This window comes from Myodes glareolus, chromosome 13 (assembly GCF_982192425.1).
Source record: "Myodes glareolus chromosome 13, mMyoGla1.1, whole genome shotgun sequence".
In the NCBI taxonomy this organism is placed as follows: Eukaryota; Metazoa; Chordata; class Mammalia; order Rodentia; family Cricetidae; genus Myodes; species Myodes glareolus.
Window position 1 is genome coordinate 74883746 of NC_142038.1, and position 27295 is coordinate 74911040.

A 27295-nucleotide genomic window follows, 5' to 3' on the forward strand; every position below is an offset into this window, starting at 1 on the left:
ATTCAGCACACATGGAAGAAATCAGTGCAATTAATGAAACATAGCAAACAAGCCTCCAAACAAAAACCTGGAGGCCAGAGGCAGCAAGAGGAGGCCACATTCAACATGCTAAAAGAAAAAAAGACATATGCTACCAGGGACTTAATACATAGCAAAACTGTCCATCAGATACGACAGAAGTAAAGACATTTCCAAATAAATAAAGACGGAGAGATGTGTTGCCAGTGGCAATATCAGTAATTATAGTAAGTGTTAATAGACTGAATATTCCTTTTAAAGGGATGGAAAGATGGCTCAGAGGTTGGGAACTCTGCCTACTCTTGCAAGGACACAGGTTTGATTCCCAGCATCCACATGGTGGCTCACAACCACCTGTAAGTGAAGTTCCAGGGGATCTGGCACCCTCTCCTGGCCTTTGTGGACACCATGAATAAATGTGGTGCTTAAACATACTTGCAGGCAAAGCACTCAAACACATATATAAAAAAAAGAATGAATATTTAAAAAAATACTCCATTCAAAAGACAGAGGTTGTCAGATTGTATTTTTAAAAGGCAAGATCCAACTGCATAGTTTCCAGAAGAGACACACCTTGGATCAAGGATACTAGAAGACTGTCTTTGAGAATGAGTCAGAGCCAGAATCCTCATAGACATTTATGCAGGTACTTTGGAAAACACCTCAATACTTTCTATCAGGCAAACTTACAACCATGCAGGACCTCTATGCCCAAAAAATGTTCAAGAGGAATGAAAATGCACACCCACCCAAAACCCCATACTTTGGTGTTTATGGTCACATTAATAAATAACACCAAAACATGTAAAGAATGTAGATGTGAGTTTCTTAGTGGATGAATAAATAAGATATCAGATATATGTAGTAGAATGCTACTAAAGAGTAACAAGAAATGAGCTATTAATATATGCTATAATACAGATGACTCTTAGAAGAATTCTGCTAACTGGAAAAACATAGTCACAAAGTAATACATATATTATTCCTTTTGTATAAAATATCAGAAAATGCAAATTTATGCACACATAATATATTGATGGTTTTTCATGGAGCAGAAATTTATTGCATATAGGTTTAAAGAAGTTGTAGTTTGTGGAATGGAAATGAGCTAAAGCTACATTGTAGTGATGATTGCATAATCACATAATAACTTAATAAATTTGCTTACTAAAAATCATCACATTGGGACTGGAGAGCTGGCTCAGTGGTTAAGAGAACTGTCTGCTCTCCCAGAGGACCTGAGTTCGATTCCCAGCACCCACATGGCACCTTATAACCATCTGTAACTCCAATTCTACAGAATCTGACACTTTCACATAGACATATGTACAGGCGAAAAATTGATGTGCATAAAATAAATAAATCTTTAAAAACTATTTAAAAGTCATCACATTAAAAAAAAGCCACACCTTTCATTTTGATGCTGGGTTTTGTAGCTTGTAAACCATCCTTAAGGACTGTAGAACAAGGCATTCATTCTGACTTTTACGATGTGATGGAGTTTATCTATGTATGGTTTCACCTATTTGACCACTGGTCTCTGAGAATTTCCTTTGCTTTTATTTTTCACAACTTGAAAGGAAGTTTATAACTTTCCCCCCAATTCTGGGGGAAAAACAATTTTTAATTTATTCTTGTGGTTTGATGCTAATCCTTAAGTGTAGAGGATTAGATTAGGTGAACCATCAAGGTTCTTGGCAGCTTCAGTACATCAGATAATCTCTCTCTTTCTCTCCCTCTTCAGTACATTTGTTACCCACCCCCAACACACATCTTTTCTATCACATGTGAGTTCTGTATTCTTAGTGGCCAAGTATACCCATCCCCTGGACCAGCTGCATGTCCAAATGCGCTGGCATTTGTAACATACTACAACAGTGCTTGGTGAGACAGCATTGCCTGGTGATGTCATCGTGACCGCATCGGTGCCAGTGTTTTCCGAAAGTGACCCAGAAGGCTGGCCCCATGGTGCTAGAGGAGAATTTGGATCCCTCAAAAGACTTGTAGACCCAGGCTGAGATGCCTTGTTCCTGGCTCCAAAATAGTATTCTTTCTTTACCATTGTTCAAGGGTTGTCATATCAGCAATCATTTGCATGCTTGCTTTCTTCCTCCCTTTCTCTCTCTCTCTCTCTCTTTCTCTCTCTTTTTCTTTCTTTTCTTCTTGAGACACGGTCTCATTGTGTATCTCTAACTGGTCTGGAGCTCCTTGTGTAAATAGGCTGGCCTCACACTCACAGAACAGCCTGCTTCTGCTCTTGAGTGTTAGGATTAAGGGTATCAGCACCATGCCTGGCTTCAGTAATATTTCCATCATGATTATCATTTTTCTCTCTTGGAATCTGAGAAGTACTTTAAGATCCAGAAAGCATTATAATGCTTAGCAACCTTTGGAAAAAGAAAAGTCTCTTCTCTTAGTGAACTTGAGCATGTGAAATCTAAAGCATGGGCACAGTCTGAGCTCCTTTCTCACTGGGAGTACAAGGACTGAACCAGAAAACGTGAATGGATTCAAGAGAACAGTGTGACAGTGACGTGTGGGTGTGTAAGGAGGGCACAGCCTGAGTTGCCACTCTTAGTGGGGTTTTCCAGCTGATTAAACCCTGTGTGAGAATTCCTCCCAGTCTGGGTAGTGCCTTATCTCATGCTTTTCATTTCAGACTGCTTGGGTTCTCAGTTGTTGGAAAGAAGCAGCCGAGGTTGGAGTGAATTCTTAGTGATGCTGAGCCAGGAAAGGCGAGGCATCCCCAGAGGCAGCAGCGCTTGCTGCCCTTTCAAAGCCAGCTTTGTCTAATACTGGGCTCCCCAGGAGCTAACACCATTGTTATCAGCCAGCTGTGCCTTATAAAACCAAGTCTGTCCTTTTAATGGCCCTTGGGAAATACTTTTTCTGATAGATCTTCTGATTCAGTTTAAGGTATTTGTTTTTTTGACTTGTTTTTATTTTATTTATCTAGGGATTGATCCCAGAGTCTTAAACATTCAAGGCAGGAGCTTTACTGTTTAACTAAACTCTTTTGTTTTGATGTTGTTTTTCAAGATAGAGTTTCTTTGTGTAGTCTTAGCTGTCCTGGAACTTGCCCTGTAGAATCTAGTTGACCTTGAACTCATTGAGATTCCAGCTTTTGAGAGGCAGAATTGTCTACAGAGTGAGTTTGAAAGGCCAAAAAAAAAAAAAAATTAAATTTTCAACCCAAGTGCCTATGATCTCCTGAGCCATGGACTTTTGACCAACCTTACAATATCAGACATGATATTTTTGTTTGTTTGTTTTGTTTTTGTTTGTTTGTTTTTTTGAAACAGGTTTCTCTGTGTAGCCTTGGCTGTCCTGGAATTAGCTTTATAGACCAGGTGGTTAGCCTCGAACTCACAGAACTCTGCCTGCCTCTGCCTTCCGAATGCTGGGATTAAAGGTGATATTTTTTAACACCTGTGATTCTTATATCTATTTGTGTATGAGCACACATATGCATGTGCCATAGTGCACATGTGGAGGTCAGAGGACAACGTGTGGAGTTCTTCCCTTCCACTATGTGAGTCTTGGGATTGACTGAGGTCATCAGGTTTGATGGCAGTGCCTTTACCCATGGAATATTCCACTGGCCTTCTGGTTGTTGTTGTTGGTTTTTTTTTTGGTGGAATTACATTTCATATATGCAGGACTCAGACTGTATTAGTCAGGGCTCTGTAAGGAACAGAACTGGTAGAATGAACTAATATTTATCTATATATCAGTAAGGGAAGGGATTTATTAGAGTACTTTACAGGATGTGGTCTGAGTAACCCAACCATAGCTGTCTCCTTTAGGAAAGGCCAAGAATCCGGCAGTTGTTCAGTCTGTAATCAGATGTCTTAGCAGTCCCGGTCAGGTGGTGGAGCCCCAGGGAGGACTAGACAGCTGCCAGTTTTCAGTCCATGTTGAAATCCCAAAGAATTACATTCTAACACCAGTGAAGGAAATGTGTCAGGATATATAAACTAGCTAGTGAGAGTGGGGACAAGCAGACATTAGAGTAAAACCTTCCTTTTTGCATGTCCTTCTCTGTGGGCTGGCACCATGACATGGCCTATCAACCTTCTGACATCCAATGACCCTGAAATTTGGGTGGGGCTCCTGCTCAAATAATCCAGTCTGTGGCCAGCTGCTTCTGCGGCGTCAGTCAGTTCCCGATGCAGCTCTCATGCTCTGCTGCCCAGAGCTACGGGACGCCATCAGCATGGGGAGAGACCATCCCTGCAGTGCTTGCTGTAGCCTTGGTGTGCGTGCACCTCATTTGGCTCCGAAATTCTTTCTTATTCTGTTTTACTACCAGCCTGAAGCAGTTAGCAATCCTGTAAGATTTTAGATGTAACATGAAGATATGATATGATATGATATGATATGATATGATATGATATGATATGAAGGCATACAGGATGGGCAGCAGGAGCAGTAAGGCAGGATGAGCATGTGGGTGTCTGTGAGTTTGGTTAGAGGAGGAGCCGGCGGAGGCATAGGAAACTTGGGGAGAAAGTCAGATGGAAGCTGCTCTGTAGAGCCCATTGTGGACTCTGGACGAGCTGCCGGATGGTAAGCAATGCTTGGGCATGTTAACATAGAAACAGATCTTAGATAGCGCTGAGCTTCAAGCATTCAGACAGGAGGTAAACCAAAACTTCAGTGGCAGGAATAAAAACGTTGGAAGTCAGATCTCTCTGAAAATTTGAAGGAAAGTAAATTTTAATCAATCTGTCATATGATTGCTATGGGACACGATGAAATAAAAACTAGACCATGTTAGAACAGATGGTGTGGGTGGTGATAGTTGTAAAACACGAATAAGGATGGATCCAGTGGAGCCTGGATGCCTCCAAGGTTTGTAACATTCATGGCATGACAGGCAGAAGTGGCAACAATGAGACTGTAGGGAGTCAAGCTGGTGAACTATATTCTAGACAGATGCACACTGCAGCCAAACATCTAAATAGAGCTGTTTTGGTTGGAAACCAGGAGAAGTGGGTGAGAACTTAGATCATGCATCAAAACAGTGCAGGCATGGAAGAGGTCACTGGGAGAGGAAAGACAGAGGAATGGAAGAACACAGGCAGACACTTAGCTTGGGAGACGTGCAGGTGCTAGGGACCATAATGATCAGGTCCCTAGTGACAGCAGAGGGTGGAAGGAAGGCCAGGAAGGGCTATGAGAAGCGCTGTTAAGAGAACGGGTTGAAAAGATAGAGCGAGGACATTGTCAGCCTTTGAGGAAGCAGTAAAGGGCAAATTAGGAAAGAAGATGGGTCCTAACTCTCTGAAGAAGTAGAAGGCTGTGAGCTGTGGTCAAGAGGGTGATAGCCCGATCTCATGATGAGACGTATTTTCTAGAAAAAGGACTTGGGTGTAAGAATGATGAAAGCCAGAGAATGAGGGGAAGTTGGGAAGATTGGTATCAATCGTTTGTGGAAGAACATGTGGGCTGGGGCTGTCCTAGAGCCTTTTACCAGAAAGCCTTTTACCCATGAGCCTTGGCAGAGATGGTGATAGATGGGAAGAAGGCAGACGGAACTTTAGTCTCCATCTTGAGATGTGTATGGGACAGGAGTTTGGAATTCCGGGGTTGGGGAGGGAGGAAGGGGGAGAAGAATGCTCACTCTTTGACTCTGTCCACTATCCACTGAACTTCTCTTCTATGATATGAAATGTGTGTGCCCCACTAAAATTCATAGTTTGAAATCCTAACCTCTAAGGTGATGTTAATAGGTATAGCTTTAGCACATGATAAGATTATGAAGGCGGAGTCCTTCTGAGTGACATCAGTGGCCTTATAAAAGGGGCACCAGTCAGTCATGATGACTCATACCTTTAATCCTTGAACCCAGGAGACAGAGGCAGGCAGATCTCTGAGTTTGAGGCTAGCCTGGTCTATGTGACCAGTTTCAGGCCATCCAGAGTGGGATCCTGTCTCAAAATAAAATGTTCCATGGAACTGCTTTGCCTATCTACTGTGAGAACATAGAAGAAGGATGCTGTCTCTGAGAAGCAGCTCTTCTGGGACACAGAACCTACTAACATTCTGATCTACACTTGGCAGTCCTCAGAAGAGTAAGAAGTACAATTAAGTCATCTATAAGCAACCCAGTCTCTGGTCATTAGTCATAGCAGCTATGATGGACAAGATACCAATATTGGTTACTTTCTCATTGCTGTGATCAAATACTCAACATAACATGATAAGGCAGGAAGGGTTTATTTTGGCTTACAGTTTGGGAGGACACAGGCCTTCACGATGGGGAAGACATGACAGCAAATTTCCGTTTCTTCATGGAACAGGGAACGGTTACTGGAGAGGAAGTGGGGCTAGGCTCTAAACCTCAAAACCTGCACATGTAGCCAATTTCTTCTGTTGATGCTCATTCTCCCCAAACAGTGCCACCATAAATACAGGAGCCTACGGTGCTGTCACCCTGAAACCCTCAGGTCTTTCCTCCGTAAAGCAGAGTCGGGACTGCAAGGGATCTAAAGGCAGCTCAGAGCTGGCAGAACTGCAGTAACCAACTCTCTGTAGGCTTTACATCTGATATAGTCCTGTACAGGGAACTGCTAGTGTTGAGAATCATGATATCTACTCAATAAAACATTTGCAAGATTTATAAGAACTTACTGGAATATATCACTCCACAGTGGGACTTTCTTCTGTCCCTGTCACTTAGTCTAACCTTCTCTTGTGGAAGAGTTTGGTGTCAGGGTTTTTTTGGGACTTCTGTCTTTAACTCAGATAGTCAGAATTCACTCTTAGAAGGCGGTTCCCTTACATTACTCTTTGGATAGTATGCTCTTTATACGAAGGAAACATTGTAAAACTGGAAGGTGCTAGAATATGAGCTCTTGCTAGTTCCGAGCACAGTGAATGAACTGATACATGTGGGAATAGCAAACAGCCTTGTGGAGGACAATGGAGACCTAAATAAAGACTTAATTTTCATTTCGTCTCAGGTGTGCGAATTGTGTCATTTTCGGTGAATAAGCACAACACTAATTTCTACCTTACCGAGGGCATTGAATGCTGCCTGACAGCTCTGGACTGGGGAGAGCCAGCCCTGTGCAGGTCCTTGGCTCTGTCAAACGCTGGCTCAGTCCTTTCACAAAGTTGATCAGTGGTTTCCTGGCTGTGCGTTTACCATTGTGTTCACTGGTTTGTGGTGTGGATTTACTGCCTGCTACACTGTTGCCCTGAATGTAGCATCCACAAGAACAAGGCTTCTCACAGCCTAAACTGAGATTGCCCAACAAAAGAAGCCATTGATGCACCATTCACAGCGTTTTAAACTTATATAAAGAGTCATTGAGTCAAAACAATCACTGTGCATTTGAAAATATATTTTTGCTGGTTTCCATGGAGACTCCCAGCTGACTGCTCTGTGATCACTCTCTAGTCTTAATTATACGCTGGCATCTCCTGGGAGTCTTCAAAGCTGTCTCCATAAGAACATCTCCTTGTGGATAACGTGACTGCCACCCTGGTCTAAACTCTCATGTAGGAGTTTCTATTAAGAGGGGGGCAAATGCTGCTATTAAATTTATCCTGATTTATCCCGATGAAAAATTTTGATGTACACAGGAAGTTTTCTGAGCTCTGACTTTCTTTCAGGTGAAGGCCGCAGCACAGCTACTGTCTGCTTGTCCGAGGTGGTGTGCTGACATATTTCGTGACCTGTTGCCAAGATATTGAACTAAGCAGGAGTCTTCAATATGTCAGTAGACTAGATAAAATTAAGTTTTTAAAAGTTTATATTTCTTTATGTGTATGAGTGTTTTGCCTGTGTGTATGTATTGTAGAGGCCAGAGGAAGATCCATTACAACGGGAGTTATTACAGATGGTTGAGCCTTCATGTGGGTGCTAAGCGTTGAACCTGGGTCTTATGTAAGAACGAGTGCTCTAAACTGCTGATCTAGCTCAGTAGACCCCAAACTAAAAAAATTATGAGAAGACACTCAGCATTGAGCACTAAGACTCCACACACATGTAGACATGGGACACCTGCACATGTATATGCACACACAGAAACAGAGAGACACAAATATCACACACAAAAGGCTGAGTTGTTTTAATAGGGGAATCATGCAAGCTTTCTGAAATCTTAATAATATAAATTTTTACTTTTTATTGATTTCATGTCCTTATGTGCACATGGATGTGTGTGCATACCCATGTATGAGTACGGAGCCCAGAGTTGATGATGGTGTCCTCTCTATTTTTTTTTCTTTTTTTTATTGAGCTCTACATTTTTCTCTGCTCCCCTCCCTCCTCCTCTCTCCCCTCCAACCCTCTTCCAAGGTCCCCATGCTCTCAATTTACTCAGAAGATCTTGTCTTTTTCTACTTCCTATGTTGATTAGATCTATGTAAGTCTCTCTTAGGGTCCTTATTGTTGTCTAAGTTCTTTGGGATTGCGGGCTGGTTTTCTTTGCTTTATGTTTAAAAACCACTTATGTGTGAGTATATGTGATAATTGTCTTTCTGGGTCTGGGTTACATCACTCAATATGATGTTTTCTAGCTCCATCCATTTGCCTGCAAAATTCAAGATGTCGTTATCTTTTTCCTGCTATGTAGTACTCCATTGTGTAAATATGCCACATCTTCCTTATCCAGTCTTCAGTTGAGGGACATTTAGGTTGTTTCCAGGTTCTGGTTATGACAAACAATGCTGCTATGAACATAGTTGAGCACATGTCCTTGAGCATCCTTTGGATATATACCCCAAAGTGGTATTATTGGGTCTTTAGGAAGGTTGTTTCTTAATCTTCTGAGAAATTGCTACACTGACATCAAAGGGGTTGTACCAGCTGTATTCCCAGCAGCAATGCAGGAGTGTTCCCCTTACCCCACAACCTTTCCAGGATAAGTTGTCATCAGTGTTTTTGATCTTGGCCATTCTTACAGGTGTAAGATGGAATCTCAGAGTTGTTTTGATTTGCATTTCTCTGATGACTAAAGATGTTGAGCATTTCCTTAAGTATCTTTCAGCCATTTTAGATTCCTCTGTTGAGAGTTCTCTGTTTAGGTCTATACTCCATTTTTTTATTGGATTATTTGTTCTTTTGATGACCATTTCTTGAGTTATTTGTATATTTTGGATATCAGACCTCTGTCTGATATGGGGTTAGTGAAGATCTTTTTCCCATTCTGTAGGCTGTCATTTTGTCTTGTTGACCATGTCCTTTGCTTTACAGAAGCTTTTCAGTTTCAGGAGATCCCATTCATTAATTGTTTCTCTCAGTGTCTGTGCTGCTGGGGTTATATTTAGGAAGTGGTTCCCTGTGCCAATGCATTCAAGTGTGCTTCCCACTTTCTCTTCTATAAGGTTCAGTGTGGCTGGCTTTATGTTGAGGTCTTTGATCGATTTGGACCTGAGTTTTGTGCATGGTGATAGATATTGATCTGTTTCCATTCTTCTACGTGTTGATATCCAGTTATGCCAGCACCACTTGTTAAATATGCTTTTATTTTTCCATTTTATATTTTTTGCATCTTTATAAAAAATCAGGTGTTTGAAGGAGTGTGGATTAATATCCGGGTCCTCGATTTGGTTCCATTGGTCCTCCTGTCTGTTTTTATGCCAATACCAGGCTGTTTTCAGTACTGTAGCTCTTTAGTTGAGTTTGAAGTCAAGGATTGTGGTGTCTCCAGAAGTTCTTTTGTTGTACAGGATTGTACAGCTTTTTTGCTTTTCCATATGAAGTTGAGTACCGTTCTTTTGAGGTCTATGAAGAATTTTGCTGGGATTTTGATAGACATTGCATTGAATCTGTAGATTGCTTTTGATAAGATTGCCATCTTAAACTATGTTAATTCTACCTACCCAAGAGCATGGGAGATCTTTCCATTTTCTGTTGTCTTCTTCAGTTTCTTTCTTTAAAGATTTAAAGTTCTTGTTATACAAGTCTTCCACTTGTTTGGTTAGAGTTATTCTGAGATATTTTATGCTATTTGTGTCTATTGTGAAGGATGATGCTTCTCTGATTTCTTTCTCAGCGATTTTATCATCTATGTACAAGAGGGCTACTGATTTTTTTAAATTAATCTTGTATCCTGCTACATTACTGAAAGTGTTTATGAGCTGTAGAAGTTTCTTGATAGAATTTCTTGGGTTGCTTATGTAAACTATCAAATCATCAGCAAATAGTGAGAGTTTGCCTTCTTCTTTTCCAATTTGTATCCCCTTGATCTCCTTTGGTGAATTATTGCTCTAGCTAGTACCTCAAGAACTATATTGAATAGATATGGAGAGAGTGGACAACCTTGTCTTGTTCCTGATTTCAATGGGATCGCTGGGAGTTTCTCTCCATTTATTTTGATATTGGTTGTTGGCTTGCTATATATTGCCTTTATTATGTTTAGGTATGTTCCTTGTATCCCTGCTCTCTCTAAGATCTTTATCATGAAGGGATGTTATATTTTGTCAAAAGCTTTTTTGGCATCTAATGAGATGATCATGTGGTTTTATTTTTCAGTTTGTTTATGTAGTGGATTACGTTGACAGGTTTTTGTATGTTGAACCATCCCTGCATCTGTGGGATGAAGCCGACTTGATCATAGTGGATGATGGTTCTGATGTGTTCTTGGATTTGATTTGCCAGTATTTTATTTAGTATTTTTGCACCAATGTTCATGAGTGAGATTAGCCTATAATTCTCTTTCTTAGTAATATCTTTCTATGGTTTGGGTATCAGGGTAATTGTAGCCTCATAAAAAGAATTATTTTTTATGGCAATGTTATTTCTGTTTCTATTGTGTGAAATAATTTGAGGAGTATTGGTATTAGTTTTTCTCTGAAAATCTTGTAGAATTCTGAGCTGAAACCATCTGCTCCTGGGCTTTTTTTTTTGGTGGGAGACTTTTGGTGACTGTTTCTATTTCTTCAGCAGTTATAGGTTTGTTTAATTTGCTTATCTGGTCTTGATTTAATTTTGGTAAGTGATATTTATCCAGAAAGTTGTCCATTTCAAGTTTTCCAATTTTGTAGAGTACAGGTTTTTGAAATATGACCTGATGATTCTCAGTATTTCCTCTGTGTCTGTTGTAATGTCCCCTTTTTCATTTCTAATTTTGTTAATTTGGATATTCTCTCTCTTCCTTTTGGTTAGTTTGGATAAAGGTTTGTCTATTTTGTTGATTTTCTCAAAGAACCAACTCTTTGTCTCATTGATTCTTTGTTTTGTTTTCTTTGTTTCCATTTTGTTGATTTCAACTCTCAATTTGATTATTTCCTGCCGTCTAGCTCTCTTGGGTGAGTTTACTTCTTTTTGTTCGAAAGTTTCCAACATTCTGTTAATTCACTAGTGAGGGATTTTTCCAGCTTCTTTATGTAGGCATTTAGTGCTATGAATGTTCCTCTTACCACTGCATTCATTGTGTCCTATAAATTTGGGTATATGGTGTGATCATTTTCATTGAATTTTATAAAGTCTTTAATTTCTCCCTTTATTTCTTTCTTGACCCATTGATGATTCAGGTGAGCATTGTTTAATCTCCATGTGCTTTTGGATTTTATGGAATTAGTATTGCTGTTGAGTTCTCATTTTAAGCCATGGTAATCTGATAAGATACATGGTGTTATTCCAATTTATTTTGTATTTGTTGAGGTTTGTTTTATTACCAAATATGTGGTCAATTTTTGGGAAGGTTCCTTGAGGTGCTGAGAAGAAGTTATATTCTTTTCTGTTTGGATGGAATATTATATAGATGTCTGTTAAGTCCATTTGAGCCATAACATCTGTTACTTCCCTGTTAATTTTTTGTCTGACTTACCTGTCCAGTGGTGAGAGTGGAGTGTTGAAGTCTCCCACTATAAATGTGTGGGGTTTAATGTATGACTTAATCTTTAGAAGTGTTTCTTTTACATATGAGGGTGCCCTTGTATTGGGGGCATAGATGTTCAGTATTGAGATTTCCTTTTGATGGATTTTTTTTCCTGTGACTAATATGAAATGACCTTCTTTGTCTCCTTTGATTGATTTTTGTTTGAAGTCTATTTTTTAGATATTAGGATAGCTAAACCAACTTTTTTCTTAGGTCCATTTGATTAGAATATTTTTTCCCAACCCTTTACTCTGAGGACATATCTATCTTTGAGGTTGAGGTGTGTTTCTTGTATTTAGAAGAAGGATGGATTCTCTTTGCATATCCAATCTGTTAGCCTGTGTTTTTTAATAGGTAAGTTGAGTTCATTTACATTAAGGGATATCAATGACCAGTGATTGCTGTCTCCTATTAATTTAGTTTTCATTGTTGCTGATGTTAATTTGTGCATTTCCCCTTTTTTTAGGATTTGCTGCTGTGAGACCATCAATTGTCTGTGTTTTTGTTGATGTAGCCAACTTCCTTGGGTTGGAATTTTTCTTCTAGTATTATGTGTAGGATTGAGTTTATGGCTAGGTATTGGCTAAATCTGGTTTTGTCATGGAATATCTTATTTTGTCCTTTTATGGTGATTCAAAGTTTTGCTGGGTATAGTAGTCTGGGCTGGCATCTGTGATCTCTGAATGTTTGCATAACTCTTGACCACGACTTTCTAGTTTTCATTGTCTCTGATAAAAGTCAGGTGTAATTCTGATAGGTCTGCTTTTATATGTTACTTGGCCTTTTTCCTTTGCAGCTCCTAATATTCTTTCTTTTTTCTGTATATTTATTGCTTTAATTATTATGTGGTGAGGGGAATTTTTTTTTGATCCATTCTGTTCTATGTTCTGTAAGCTTCTTGTATCTTCATAGACATATCTTTTTTTAGGTTGGGAAAGTTTTCTTCTATGATTTTGTTGAATATATTTTCTGACCTTTTGAGTTGAACTTCTCTTTCTTCTATACCTATTATTCTTAGGTTTGGCCTTTTCATGGTGTCCCATATTTCCTGGATATTTTGGGTTAAGCTTTTCCTACATTTCGTGTTTTCTTTGACTGATGAGTGTATTTTCTCTATTGTATTCTCAGGACTTGAGATTCTCTCTTCCATCTCTTGTATTCTGTTGTTCATTCTTGTGTTTGTGGTTCCTAATCATTTTCTCATGATTTCTGTTTTTATAATTTCCTCAGCTTGTGTTTTGTTAATTGTCTCTATTTCAATTTTCGAGTCTTGAATAGTTTCTTTCATATGTTTGATTGTGTTTTCTTGAAGGGATTTGCTGATATCTTCCAATTGTTTGTTTGTCTTTCCCTTCATTTCTTTAAGGGATTTTTTCATTTCTTCTTTAAGAGTTCCAAACATTCTCCTGAAGTTATTTGTTAAGGTCATTTTCTTCTGCTTTATCTATAGTTGGTTGTTCAGGTCTTGCTGTTGTAGGGTCTCTAGATTTTACTGGTGTCATGTTGCTCTCTGTGTTGTTGCATGTATTCTTACCTTGTCTACTCATCTTTTCCTCTAATAGGTGTGGTTGGGGCCGTCTGTGATTCTGTTGATTAATCTTCTAGGTACCAGTGAATCCAAGACTCAGATAGTTATTCCTTGGGCTACAGTCATTGCCATAGCTCTAGTTACTCTGTTGGTCAGTTCTTGTTCCTGGAGATTGCTCAGCACTCTCGAACTTTGCTCCCCTCCCTTGGAGTTTGCTGTCTCAGGCCTCCTCTAGCCTAGGTTGTTGGATCAGACCTGTTTCTGTAAATGTCCCTGGTCTGGATTGGTCCCTTGCTTGGGATTGGTCCTGTAAAGGTCTCTGGTTTTGATTTACTCTCTTGGAGGTCCCAGACTCGGGTGTGCCCAGACCCAGAGAGGACCTGGCTCAGGCCTACTCCCTCAGAGGTCCCAGACTCACGCTTGGACCCACAGAAGTTTCTGATTCCTGCCTACTCCCTGTGACATCCCAGACTGATGCCTGGACCAGCAGAGGTCTGTGCTCAGAACTACTCCCTCAGAGGGCCCAGACTCACCACTGGATCCACAGAGGTCCTAGACTGATGCCCAGACCCACAGGGGTCCTGAATTATGTCTACTCCCTTGAAGGTCCCAGATTCACATCTGGACCCACAGTAGTCTCTGTTTCTGGCTCACTCGCTCAGTGGTTCTCTTCTGTACCTGCTCTTGTGGAGATCACTGTCTCAGGTCTGCTCTGACCCAGGTTGCTGGCCCAGTCGTGTGACCACAAATGTCCCTGGTCTAGATCTGCGCCCACTCCCATGGAGCTCCCCGTCTCTGGCCTGCTCTGGCCTGGGTAACTGGTTCAGTGTCACTCCTGTGGAGCTCCCCGCCTCTGACCTGCTCTGGTCTAGGTCGCTGGTTCAGTCTTGCCCCTGCTGAGTTCACTGCCTCAGGCCTGCTCTGGCCCAGGTGGCTCCCTCTCTATTTCTTTTGAGATAGGGTCTCTCAGTGAACCCAGGACTCACTCAGCTGACCAACTGGCTGGCAGCTACCAGTATCTACATATGTAAGTACTGGTGTTATAGGTATGCCCTGCCACAGGCAGCTTTACATGAGTACTGGAGATTTGAACTCAGCTGTGTTCTCCACTGAGCTGTCTCCTCAGCCCCTGATGTTTTAGTTTCTACCTGAGGTGTTTATAGGAAGGTCCCAAGGCTGCTTCTTGGCTGCTACGTGGAACGTCCAAGGGAATGACAAGCAGCCATGTCTTTAGTTTCTGAGCTGGTTCTTAGGTTTGAAGCACTCTCTTCCACCCACTGTGTATGTCACCACTGTTACTATTTTTATTATCCTCTTCTGTCTTCCGCTGTCTGTCTGGTGACCAGGCTAGCTCTGTCTTTCCTCACCTCAGGTGTCATCACAGGTGAGGTTTATTCTTCCCGTGCCCATGTGTTTATGGCTCTTCTTGCTTTCTCAGCCTTTTCAAGTGTATCATCCCCCCTTCACATTACATTTCCAAGTTTATTTGATGATGGATGTTCTTACTCTGGTATTGCTTTTCTTCTGTTCCTTGAGTTTTTTACTCCCCATTTCTGTGTGATCTGATGAAAATAAGCCATGCAGTAAAATGAAGCTCTGCTGTAATGTAACTTTTATTGTGAAAGAGTGTACTGAAAAAAATCTAATTATGGCTGTCTCTTAATTAAATCATTTTTCTTGTTCACTGGCTAAGCCTCTGTGGCAATGAGAACAATTTTTCATGGAAAATTTAAGCCTAGCGGCAGCGGCATAATTTCCTTCACATCTCTGGCTCGGCAATACTGGCAGCCGTCGGTACCTTTCCACGACATCGCCAGTGAGGACAGGAACGTGGAGTGGCATGTCAGGGAGGGACTCTTCGTGGTGAAGCGTATGGAAACACTCAGCACCGCGGCCAGTTACCTAGGAATCATCTGTTGATGACCAAGATTTTCCAAGAGGATCCCTGGGAGGGAAATACTGTTCTGGATTTGAGAGAAAAGGCCAGATTCTGTTTCCTATTGTCAAATGAATCTGCAGAAGTGGGTGTGTTCAGGGTTTGGTGCTCTGGGTAAGGTGGCTGTTTATCTTTACACCCCTCCCCCGGGCTATTTTTAGTGCCATCCATCTTCTCAGGGTTCTGTGTTGCAAAAATATGATGGCAATTCTGGGTTTCACAACTTTTGACCTGAAGGAATTTGCTTCTTATTTACTAAAGAAGACAGTTAATTTTGTAAATGTCCTGACTGTGAGGTTTCTCTGGGTGGGCCTCATATCCTAGATAACTTAAAATAACCAAAGTGGTCTTTTATTTTGATACATTTGTAAAACTTTCCATTGTGGGGTGGGGTGGGGGCTGTGATTAATCATCAAAGAGTACCAAACAAACAAGCTTCCAGGGAGCAGTGTCGAAATAAGCCGGTTAAGCACTCTTGGACTACTCTGGTGAAAATGGGGTCAGGAGCCATTGGTTAAGCCAGTCCTTACACAATCTCCTCGCTTTTCTCAGAGAAGGAGCAAAATATGTGACATCTGCCACACTGGGTTAGATTATTTTTCAGTGTGTGAACATCTGCCACACTGGGTTAGATTATTTTTCAGTGTGTGGACATCTGCCACACTGGGTTAGATTATTTCTCAGTGCGAGGACACCTGCCACACTGGGATAGATTATTTCTCAGTGTGTGGACATCTGCCACACTGGGTTAGATTATTTCTCAACTATTTCTCAGTGTGTGGACACCTGCCACACTGTGTTAGATTATTTCTCAGTGTGTGGACATCTGCCACACTGTGTTAGATTATTTCTCAGTGTGTGGACATCTGCCACACTGGGTTAGATTATTTCTCAGCACGTGGACGTCTGCCACACTATGTTAGATTATTTCTCAGTGTGTGGACATCTGCCACACTGGGTTAGATTATTTCTCAGCACGTGGACGTCTGCCACACTATGTTAGATTATTTCTCAGTGTGTGGACATCTGCTACACTGTGTTAGATTATTTCTCAGTGTGTGGACATCTGCCACACTGGGTTAGATTATTTCTCAGCACGTGGACATCTGCCACACTGGGTTAGATTATTTCTCAGCACGTGGACATCTGCCACACTGGGTTAGATTATTTCTCAGCACGTGGAGTCTTTCATCTTAGAGACTCACCCATCTGTCATTAACTGTGTTCCTCTCTTAGTCCCCAGAAGGAGGGTTTGTCATCTTTGAAGGAGGTTCTCATGCCAGGTCTTGTTCTTCCCCTCAAAAGTCTTCTTATATTTTTTATAAAAATAGAATCATATATTATAATTATTTATTTGTGTGTGTGTGAAGGTACATGTCGTGGCTCTCTTATGAAGGTGAGGGACAGCCATAGGAGTCAGTACTCTGATTTCCCCATACTGGTCCCAGGGACTGAATTCAGGTACCCTGGTTGGTTGTCAAGCATCTTTGTCCACTGAGACATCTTACAGGTCTGCCCTCCTTAGAAATCTTATTGCGTCTGTATCTGCCTTGCTCTTCCAGACTGCCACGCATTTGCTGCCATTTGGTGTGCCACTTGGAGCCCTGCCCTTTCTTCTTTGCACCTCTAGAATGTTAGGATTCGAGGGAAAAGCTCTTGGCAGTGATTTAGTCTCATCCCTCACAGGTGTCATATGTTGCCTTTCTATGTCTTGTTTTTCCGAGCAAGCTGGTGCACTTTAGCAGGCAGAGGAGGAGCTTGCCCCACAGCAGCGAGGAAGCACTGTCTTGGATCCCTGGGATGCCCAGCCCGTCTTTAGCTGGTGATAGCAGATGCTTTCTCTATTGGAGTACCCTTGCCCTATGTGATTCTTTCTGAAACTTCCATGGAGTTGGTTGTGGTCACATGGCTTCTATTTCCCTTACCTCCTTTCCTGAGTTGTCTAGTGACTCCTTCCCCTCAGACAATGCCCAGCTGGTTTCAGTGCCCCCTCTGCTTTGTCATTTGTTTTGTTTTGTTGAGACAGGCTTTGGTGGTGTGAATAGAAATGGCCCCCATAGACGCATACATTTGAATGCTTACTTGGTTATTAGGGAGTGGTGCCACTTCACAGGGATTAGGAGGTGTGGCCTTGTTGGAGTAGGTGTGGCCTTGTTGGAGTAGGTGTGGCCCTGTTGACGGAAGTGTGTCACTGTGGATAAGTTTCAACCTTTCAAATACTCAAGCCAGGCCCAGTGTCTCTCTCTGCTTGTGGATCCAGCTGGAGAACTATCAATCTTCTCCAGCACCATGTCTCCCTGCATGTTGCCATTCCCCCTGCCATGACAGTGATGCAATAAACCTCTAAACTGTAAGCAAGCCCCAGTTAACTGCTCTCCTTTCTAAGAGTTGCCATGGTCATAGTGCACTGGCTAAGGCACAGGCCCTCACACAGCTGAAGCTGGTCTGGCACTTCCCAGATCCTGATTCTTAGGAGAGTTGCCTTCACCTGTAAGTTTTATTTCTCAGGTAGCTCGTTGGAGAGATATTCTATTGACAAGCTCATTCAGCTGTCTTAGTGTTCTGTTGCTGTGAAGAGACACCATGACCACAGCAGCTCTTAGAATGGGAAGCGTCTGACTGGGGGTCCGTCATCATCGTAGTGGGGAGCACAGCAGCACGTAGCAGACACGGCTAGAGCAGTAGCTGAGGATCCGTAGGCAGCAGGCGGAGAGTGATCCAAAGTCCTCCCCCTAGTGACACACTTCTTCAAGCAACAAGGCTTAACCCTTGTTAAACCCTTCTCAAATAATTCACTTCCTGTTGAATTAACCCTTATTCTTAATTATTCTTAACCCTTCTCAAATAATTCACTTCCTGTTGACTAAGCATTCAGATGTCTGAGCCTGTGAGGGCCATTCTTATTCAGACCACCAGAAGTGGCCTCTCATATTCCAGGCCAGGGCGAGGACACAGGAGAGAGTAGCCCATAGCCCATAGTTTAGAAGCAGAAAAACACACGATCAAACAACAACAAAAAGTTACATAACTTCTGTATGCATCAGTTTTCTCATCTGCAAAGTAGAAATAATTGTGTATTCTTCATGGAAATGTAAGAATTGGAGAATAGCAGTAAGCTGTGTTTGTTATTTGAGGAAAATGAGATTTCCCCTCATCTAAGGTTTGAAATACGGGCTTACATTTTGGATTATGCTTTGAACCTTAGGTTTGTAGGGAGTTGCCACCTTGTTCTAGCACTGCTCAAGTGTCTGAAGAGTTTAAAACTACCAAAAATCACCAAGGAAATTCCAAGCTGTACCATACAGTTTTAAAATACATTAATTTTTTTCAAGTAACTCAGGGACCTAATGTTTAAGAAGTGCTTCCCTGTCTCTAAAGACACTTGGATTCCCCGGTGGGAATCAGCTTTTATTCCTGTTAAGCTGGTGCTGAGCAGGTGGGAGCCGAGACAGGGGACACACAGCCACTGGCTGCAGTGGGAAGACCAGCATGCTGGTAGGGTGTGATGATACCCAACGGCGGTTCCATTGTAAGCCAGCTGCCACACCCCTGAGTGCATACACAGGCCAGTGCTGTGCAGTGAGACCGTGGTGGCCACACAATCAGGACAATGGACATGTTTGAACTGTGCCCTTTAACAGGGGGAATTTTATGACCAGTTCATTATATTTCAAAAAAGCTGTTTTGACCTTTTTGTTGTTGTTGTTTTCGAGACAGGGTTTCCCTGTAGCTTTGGAGACTGTCCTGGAACTTGTAGACCAGGCTGTTCTCAAACTCACCAAGATCCTCCTGCCTCTGCTTCCCTAGTGCTGGGATTAAAGGTGTGCGCCACCACCGCCCGGCTGAAAATATATTTAAATTAGCATGTAAAGTATTAGGTTTCATTCTGACATTTTCACATGTGCCCATCTTCCGCCCTCCTTGTGCTCTCCGACCCTGAAGCCTCCGCCACATTTGCTCTGTAGCCGGCTCCTTAACACCTTACTCCTGCCTCTTGTTTTGACATTGCCTTTTTTACTACAGCCAGTCTGGGTGCTTCCTGTTGGGGAAAGGAAGATTTTTTAGGTTGGAGCCTTGCTAGTCTGGCTACTAACCACCATGTCTTCCAAATGCCATGACTGGAAAATGTTCCTAACAGATAGCTCAGGTCTAAGGTGAAGAGGTGAGCTCAGAATTCCCATGGCATGGCAGAAGTGTGTTTTGTTTGGCTCAGCTCCACAGGCGCAGAGCTGGGATGGCAGGCATACTCTTCTGTCAGGGGCTGAGGTTGCTTAAAGAATGCTGCTTGCCTGCCATTCTCTCAGGCTAAGTGGTTAACAAAGCAGACACCATGTTCCCGGTGGTGCCTCTCCCTGTGCGCCTCCCTGGGGTGGGCTCAGGCTGGCTGTGCTGTTGAGTGCTCTCCTCCTGCCTCTCAGGCTCTCTGTGCTTTGGAGTTAGGATTGGACACTTTGTAAAGCAAGCTTTTCCGTTGACAACTCTCCTGGCCCCAGCCTGCTGGGCTGTCGGCACACATCACGATGTGTTGTGGGTAACAATGTCAACGAGAGGTGACCTGCCAGCTTTTATAGGAGAAATGGGAAGGGGACCAGAACCCCTGACGTTATGGGGAATGGCCAATCAAGGCAAGCCTGAAGACCGATTTCGGGGGCGTTGCTCTTCAGCATCTCCCTGCCATATGAAGTATGATGACATCTTTCTTGTGTTCCCTAATAAATAGACATCCTGGGTCCTTCTGCCTATGGGTGAAACATAGGAGGATTTTTTAGATAGGAATACCTGTGTGCTCACTTTTGGCTAGGCATTTGTGTGACAGATGCTTTGACACACTTTTCTTATTTGATTTTAATTATAGTTGTGTGGTTCAAACCTTGTACTCCCTTTTGGGGATGGGATAGGAAGATGTCACATAGTTTGTATGAATTTGGATGAAGGAGCTCAGACTTGAAACTAGGTCTTAGGACTTAAATCTGTGGCCCTCCTTGAAGTACTCAGGGTTGGTTCTGCTCTGTTGTGTGAGCTTTGAGTGACATCGGAGAGAGGGGAACTGGTGAGCCTTCCATGCGTGGTCTGGTGGAGGGGACCTGGTGAGCCTGCCATGCATGGTCTGGTGGAGGGGATGTGGGTGAGCCTGCTATGCCTGGTCTGGTGGAGGGGACCTGGTGGGACTGCCACACATGGTCTGGTGGAGGGGACCTGGTGGAACTGCCACGCGTGGTCTGGTGGAGGGGACCTGGTGGAACTGCCACGCGTGGTCTGGTGGAGGGGACCTGGTGGAACTGCCACACGTGGTCTGGTGGAGGAGACCTGGGTGAGCCTGCCATGCATGGTCTGGTGGAGGAGACCTGGGTGGGACTGCCATGAGTGATCTGGTAGAGGGAAGACTTGTCATAGATGCCTGCACCTGGTTGTTGAAATTCTCTTGTACATAACTATATGATGTAGAAAATACTCTAGAAAGCCAAGAGCTGGTGGAAGCTGGTGGAAGCTGGTGGAAAGAAAGAGCCTGCCACAGGATCCAGCAGCACCCACGCAGCTATGGTACCAGCCATCCTTCACTCAGTATTGTGTCAGTATGCCCGACAGGGTTAAGCATCGGAGTGCAGATCACATAGCTGCTTCCTAAGCTTTGAATTTTCGCATCAGTATAGTATGCCATAGGTTATGCTATCCGTTACTGAGACAGATAACTTTTATCTTATAACTTAATTTTGAACCATGATGTGTGGGAAAAAGCTTTAGAAATTAATTACTCCCTTTATTAAAAGGGAAAACTTGCACTGAAGAAGATGGCTGTACATGGTAATCCCAGCATTTGAAAGGTGGAGACAAGGAGGGTCAGGAGTTCAAGGTCACGTGGCAAGTTCTAGGCCAGCTCAGGATGTGTGAGACTCTGTCTCATGAAAATGAAAACAAGGAGCCAGAGCAATAAGAGCTCTGGCTTCACCTCCAGAGGAGCTGGTTCAATTCCTAGCACCCACATGGTGGCTTACAACCATCTGTAGCTCCGGTTCAAGGGGATTCATGGCGTCTTCTGGCCTCCTAAGGGTACCTGACACAGTCACAAACATGGTGGTGCACAGATACACATGCAGGCAAAATACCCATACACATAAAAATTAAACAGAAAACAAAAACTAGGCCAAAGCCAGAACCTAATGTACGATTTAAAAAGGAGAACCCTGAAAGACTAGTGAGAAATGTAGAGAGCCAGTGAAAAGAAGATGAAGCCTATTGATTCCACCACAGCAGATATTTTGGAGAACATTTATTGACCCATCTGTCTACTGACCTGTCTTCTACCTGTCTGTCATCTGTCTTTCCTATCTGTTTTTTTTAATGGCTTATTTTATTGTTTTATTTGTTTTGAGATAGGGTCTCACTATGTGGCTTTGGCTGTCCCAGAACTCACTCTGTAGGCCAGGCTACAGAGATCCACTTGCCTCTTCCACCTGAATGCTGAGATTAGAGGTATATGCCTCCACACCCAGTTTAAGTTATTATTCTTAGTTCTGTTTCTCTGTGTGGGTGTGTGCACCTGAGTGCAGTGCCTGCATGAACCAGAGGCATCCAATCCTCCTGCAGCTAGAGTTACAGGTAGCTTTAAGCTACCCGAAAGGTTTCTGTACCCAAATATTAAGCCCCTCTGCTGAATTAAATATCCAGGTTTAATGAGTAAAATGCTCCCGGGTGATTTTTAGGTCCCCAGAAAGGAGACAGAGAGAAAAGACTGCAAAACCACATGGCTGTTCCCTAGAAGGCAGTTTAAATACCCTGTAGGTATTGGTCTTGAGCAGCTTGAGGGAGGAGCCGCCTCTTGGTTGGCTTTTTTGAAAGGGGGCAGAGCCTGGAGAGAGGGAGGAGGGGGTGAGGTGGACCTTCCACCCTAACATCCCAGGCTCCTTGGGTTCAAGTCTGGCTACTTCCTGCAGGCATGGGACAGCGTGGGGATAGAAGTTGGGGAGCTCATGCTTACTTAGCGGGAGTTTGGGGTGAAGAAGCATTCAGTTAGCGTCACCCTGGAGACCTGGAATCTGTTTCTTGAGGAAGCAGAGAAGGCAGGTTGCTGGGAGAGAAAACAGATTATTAACATGGGTGCTATGAACAGGGCTAGCTATGGGAAGAGTGAAGACTGCCCGAAAGAATTGTACAGAAGAGGCAAGGGTGAATGAGCAAGACACAGGAGCAGGTTTGCCCTTTACTGGAACATCTTGGAAAACCAGGTCCCAGTTGCGGGATACGTGTCTGCTTGAGCCTGGAGAGGTGGTACCAGCACTGATGTCCCAGGAGCTTGGGAAGATGGCATGCCAAATTGAGAGAGTCACATCTGCTGTTTCCCTGGAGGTGGGGAATGCCTCTATTCATCCTGTAAAGCTATCAGCAAGAGTTAAAAGATAATGAAGCTTTTTATGAGTGTGCATGTGGGTGAAGTCAGTCTGCCAGTCCTTGCCCGGTTGGTGTCCTCCAAGCTGGTACGGGGGTTGGTGTATCTGGAGGACCCCCTGTGGGTTGGCCTTGGCACTCTCTCGCAGGAGGAATGGACCTGTCTAGATACTGATACATAAGACCAGATTTCTTGATATAGTAGCAAATCTCATTCCCCAGGAACATGCAGGTACCTGCAAAACAGCTCTAACAGATTTACATCTTGTCATAGCAAAAGGCTATGTCTTTGGGTTAAAAGGCGTGAACATTTTTCCTAGGGCCTGGCTTTAGCCTGATGAAACACAACTTTAAGTCTATGCTTAGAAGACAGCCGGAGGAAATTTACTGAACAAAAGATGTAGAACAAGCAAAGGAGGGGGAGGGAAGGATGTTGAGGCACAGGGGAGGAGCAACAGAGTTGAGCACACCTTCAGGCTTCCATACCCTCTCAGATGCTAACTTGTTTCAGAGGGGGAGGAGTTGGCATTTCAGTTGAGTTTGTTATATGTGGCTGGAGACAATACAGTCATGCTGAAAAAGCCTGTATGCAGTCCCAAAGATTGGGCCAGTAAAGTCCACAGAAACTTAAGGACTCCTGAATACTGTAGTCAGTGTGTTATCAGTTTATTAAAACTGCATTTATTGGTGTTAAACTCTGAACCTCCTAAGTTACATCTGAAACCTGTTTATTTTGTACTATGAAGCCTGTGAACGAGGCAAACCTGCCTGCATTTTTAACAGGAAACTTAACTAATGAACTAATGAGCTACAGGGTGGTTGTAATATTGGGGTGTGTGGGGGGGAGATGTTAAACTGGTAAATCAGTTTTTGCATGACTTAGTTTGTCAAATAAGCTACAGCTTACTAATGTTAGGCATATGTACCAAGGTATACATTTTTAAATTGGTCTTTGTTAGCCTGAATCGACCTTAGATAAGGAGAGACCCTTTGTCAGACTGTTTAGGTATCATAAAATGGGGATATCTCTGTCACTAATGTTCAGCTGTGGTCCTGAGACATAGAGCATAATCATAATCTGTGGAAGGCAAAACCAAGGCTTCACATTGTAAACAGTTTGCCTCCGTAAACCAGCATTGCTTTAAATCCTGTCTTTCATAGACCTTGTTTTTAGGACAGGACAGGAATTATACAGTATTAGATCCTAATCTAAAATATATCAGAGAGCTAATGTCTTCTTGGTGGGACGACTCCACGTGGTCACCTTCATTAAAGGTGGTGGTGTAGGTGTAATTAAAGAGATCCTCAAGAGCCCATAATAAAGGGTAACAACTATTTATTTGTTTGGGGAAAAAACTCACAGTAAGGATAGAGAACTATGGTCCTCTGTGGGTACTGGAGGCTGTGAACCGAACTCTGACCACCAACCAAGAAAGAGAGAGCATGAACACTGCTCTTATGGTACCTCAGACCACACCCTAATGGGCTGACACCCAAAAGGCTGTTGGCTGAATTAACTCCCACAACTTCTCCCTGTTGTCTAAACCTAATATAGAACTATATACCATAAGAACAAATATCAAGTATTGTCCAGAAATAAGAAAAGGCAAAAACACATAAAAAATAGAACTGCAACCAACATGAACAATGCCAAGCAAGAAACACATGCTTAACGTCCAGTATGAGACTCTTAATCTCAGGGTCATGGGTTCGAGCCCCATGTTGGGCACCACTATGTAAATGGTGACTGTGCTTTCTTTTCCCAACTTTCCAGACCTGAATAATCACACAGAAACTATATTAATTGCAACACTGTTTGGCCAATGACTCAGGCATATTCCGAGCTAGCTCTTACATCTTAAATTAACCCATTTCTAGTAATCTGTGTATTGCCACAAGGCTGTGGCTTACCAGAGCGCTATGTTCCTCATTTAGTGGCTACATGGTATCTCCTTGACTCTGCCTACACTCTCTATCTCTGGTTGAACTTACCACCTGGCTTTACTCAGCTAAGAGACTGGCAAAAACAGCTTTATCCATCAACACATATACTACATCATGACAGTAAAGTCATATGACCTCCCTCTTCTTTGTCCTGCCTGTTTGTACGTAGTGGCTGCTGCCCACGTGTTGTTTTTCAGAGCAGTTACAATCTGGAGTTACTAACTCTAAGTTAACTTTTGTTACAGATTCTAGCCATGCCAAATACCTTAGTTGTTTTTGTTTAATAAGGTAGAATAGCATAAAATAACTTTTTGTCATATCAGATTCAGTGAAGCTCAGGCCACATTCTGAGCCCAGGCAGCTAGTTGTAATAACAGCTGACACACGGAACATGCAAACTCAGACATCCAGGACCAGTGAGAAACAAGCATGCAGTAGCCACATCACTCCTCAGTCTGAAATGGATGCCAGGAGTTGAACTCAGGTCCTCTGCAAGGGTGCGCCCATGGCTCCAGCCCCGTATCTCTGGTTCTGTTTTGTTGTTTTTGTTTTTCAGATGCAGAGTCTTTCTGTGTGGCTCAAACTCATGGTTCTCCTGTCTTAGCATTCTGAAAGCTGGAATTAGAGTGTTCCAAACACTGAACTTTCTTTTGTTAATTTTTCCAAAAGTGAGTTTATTCTCTGCCACTCTATTTATTTGTTTGATTGCTTTTATTTTGCAATACTTGTAATCAAATGCATGCCAGGGAAGCATTCTGCAACTGTGTTATACCCATATCTACCTGCTGGTTTTTATGTGACTTTGGAGACTTTCTGTCTGTCTTAGCATGGTTGAAGAAATGGAAGCCCAGCTCAGTGAATGACTTGTTCACAGCACACAGTGGCTGGCCCGAGATGGGAAAGGCTGTACACTCACCCAGCCCAAGGGGTTCTTTGCTTGTCAGAGGCCAGACCAGGCAAGTGATGGCTTGAGACTAGTCAGTTCAGTGCACCAGGCTTCACGGGGTATTTGGCACAATGTCTGACACTGGATACACACCTTGGTAGAACAGAAGGAAAGAAAGAAACTGACTGTATCACCTGAGACCTCTTTCACACCTTCCCTGTCTGCAGGACAAGCTGTCCAGCAGTTAGCTCCCCCTGACCCAAGACAGGGTTTCCTCTGTGTAGCCCTGGCTGTCCTAGAGCAGGAAGGAAATTTTCAATACCAGTTTGTTTGACTTCTCTATGCCCCATCAAACTGTAGGGTCTTACCATTAGTCCTGGGAGGCAGCTAAGAGCATGGCCATAACCTGTGTTATTTGGAGGCCTCTGGCCAGCAGTTAATGCTTAACAGCTGCCTTGCGTTCTGTACCAGGTCTGTACTCTCAAATCCTCAGGGCAGGCAGGATACGAGTTGACATGCGTACTGGAGAGCCTCCAGTGTTACGTTGTCTTCTCATCAGCTGTAGACAGACTAGACCTGCACCAACCATTCCAGTGCCAATGCTCTTTTTGAATTTCATAAGTATGTCACAAAGTCCCAGAAAGTCTAGACAGATAGATGTGGTAGCTGTTGGGAATACCATGGTTTTATACATGGTTAATAGGGAGCAAACCCAAGAGTTAATCCATTGTATTTTAGGGGTATTGATTTATCTCCACAAAACTCTGAAGTGATATTTGTTTGTTTGTTTGTTTGTTTGTTTTTGGGACAGGGTTTCTCTATGTAACTTTGGAACCTGTCCTGGAACTCACTATGTAGACCAGGCTGGTCTGTAACTCACAGAGATCCACCTGCCTCTGCCTCCCAAGTGCTGGAATTAAAGGCATTATGCCACCAATGCCCACTGAAGTGACATTTTATACTTGCAAATGTGTATGCCCTTTGCCCTGGTACAGTAGCCTCCCCCTATTTGTGGGGATACATCTCAAGACCCCCAGGGTATAACCTGAAGCCACAGATAGTACCAAACCTCATATACTACATTGTTTCCTATCCATACATACCTCATGTAAAGTTGAACAAATTAAACTATTGTTAGTTAGCAGCAGGAAGTAATAACAACAATAATATACAGAACAATTATAAAAATATACTTCAATAAAATTGCCAGCATCACTATACTTTTGCTTTGGAGCCAGTATTCTGTAAATAATAGCAACTTGAATGTAAGGTTGGAAATGCTGTGACCGTGAATCTCCTAACTGAGACAGTTACCAACAGGCGTGTAGATGGGAGGGTGGTGTAGACATGCTGGGGTGGGGAGTGGTTTGTGGCCCCGGCAGAAGAACTCACGAGTTCATTGAGCTTCTCAGAGTAGTCTACTTTTTAAAACTTATAAATTATATGAATAAGAAAAAAGAAAACATATGGATACTCTCAGCAAACTACCAAGAGAAAACCCCCAAGTATAGACACCAAGTCAAATGTACCATGTCAGCTTTCTTTGTATAAACAAAAACAAAAACAGACCCATAATCTGTATTTATATTGAATTACATGCACAGAAATAAACCTTAATAATAAACATGATTGTCTGTGGCAAGAAGTGAGAACTGGGCAGACAGGGAGGGGGACACTCTGCTGTATTTATTTTTATAGTTTTTGTTTGGTTCAAAACCATGATTTATTACCACCTTAAGATACATTTGGAAAAGTAGAGGGCA

General features: G+C 42.7%; 1 protein-coding gene across 4 annotated transcripts in view; it reads left to right on the forward strand.

Annotated features, from left to right (window-relative positions):
- Positions 1-27295, forward strand: part of Slc35d4 (solute carrier family 35 member D4) — a 132367-nt gene that overhangs the window by 73070 nt on the left and 32002 nt on the right. Inside the window, exon 14 of one of the 4 annotated variants that reach the window (XR_007234701.3) lies at positions 7642-7744. The exons of 2 other annotated variants lie outside the window; for them this stretch is intronic. Coding sequence is in view for 1 of the 2 variants with exons in the window: in XM_087896255.1 (XP_087752381.1) it covers positions 25203-25250 (48 nt within the window). In the remaining variant the exon portion in view is untranslated. Of the gene's footprint in view, positions 1-7641; positions 7745-25202; positions 27159-27295 lie in introns of those variants that run through there. One more of the 4 variants, XM_087896255.1, reaches the window with a different exon arrangement.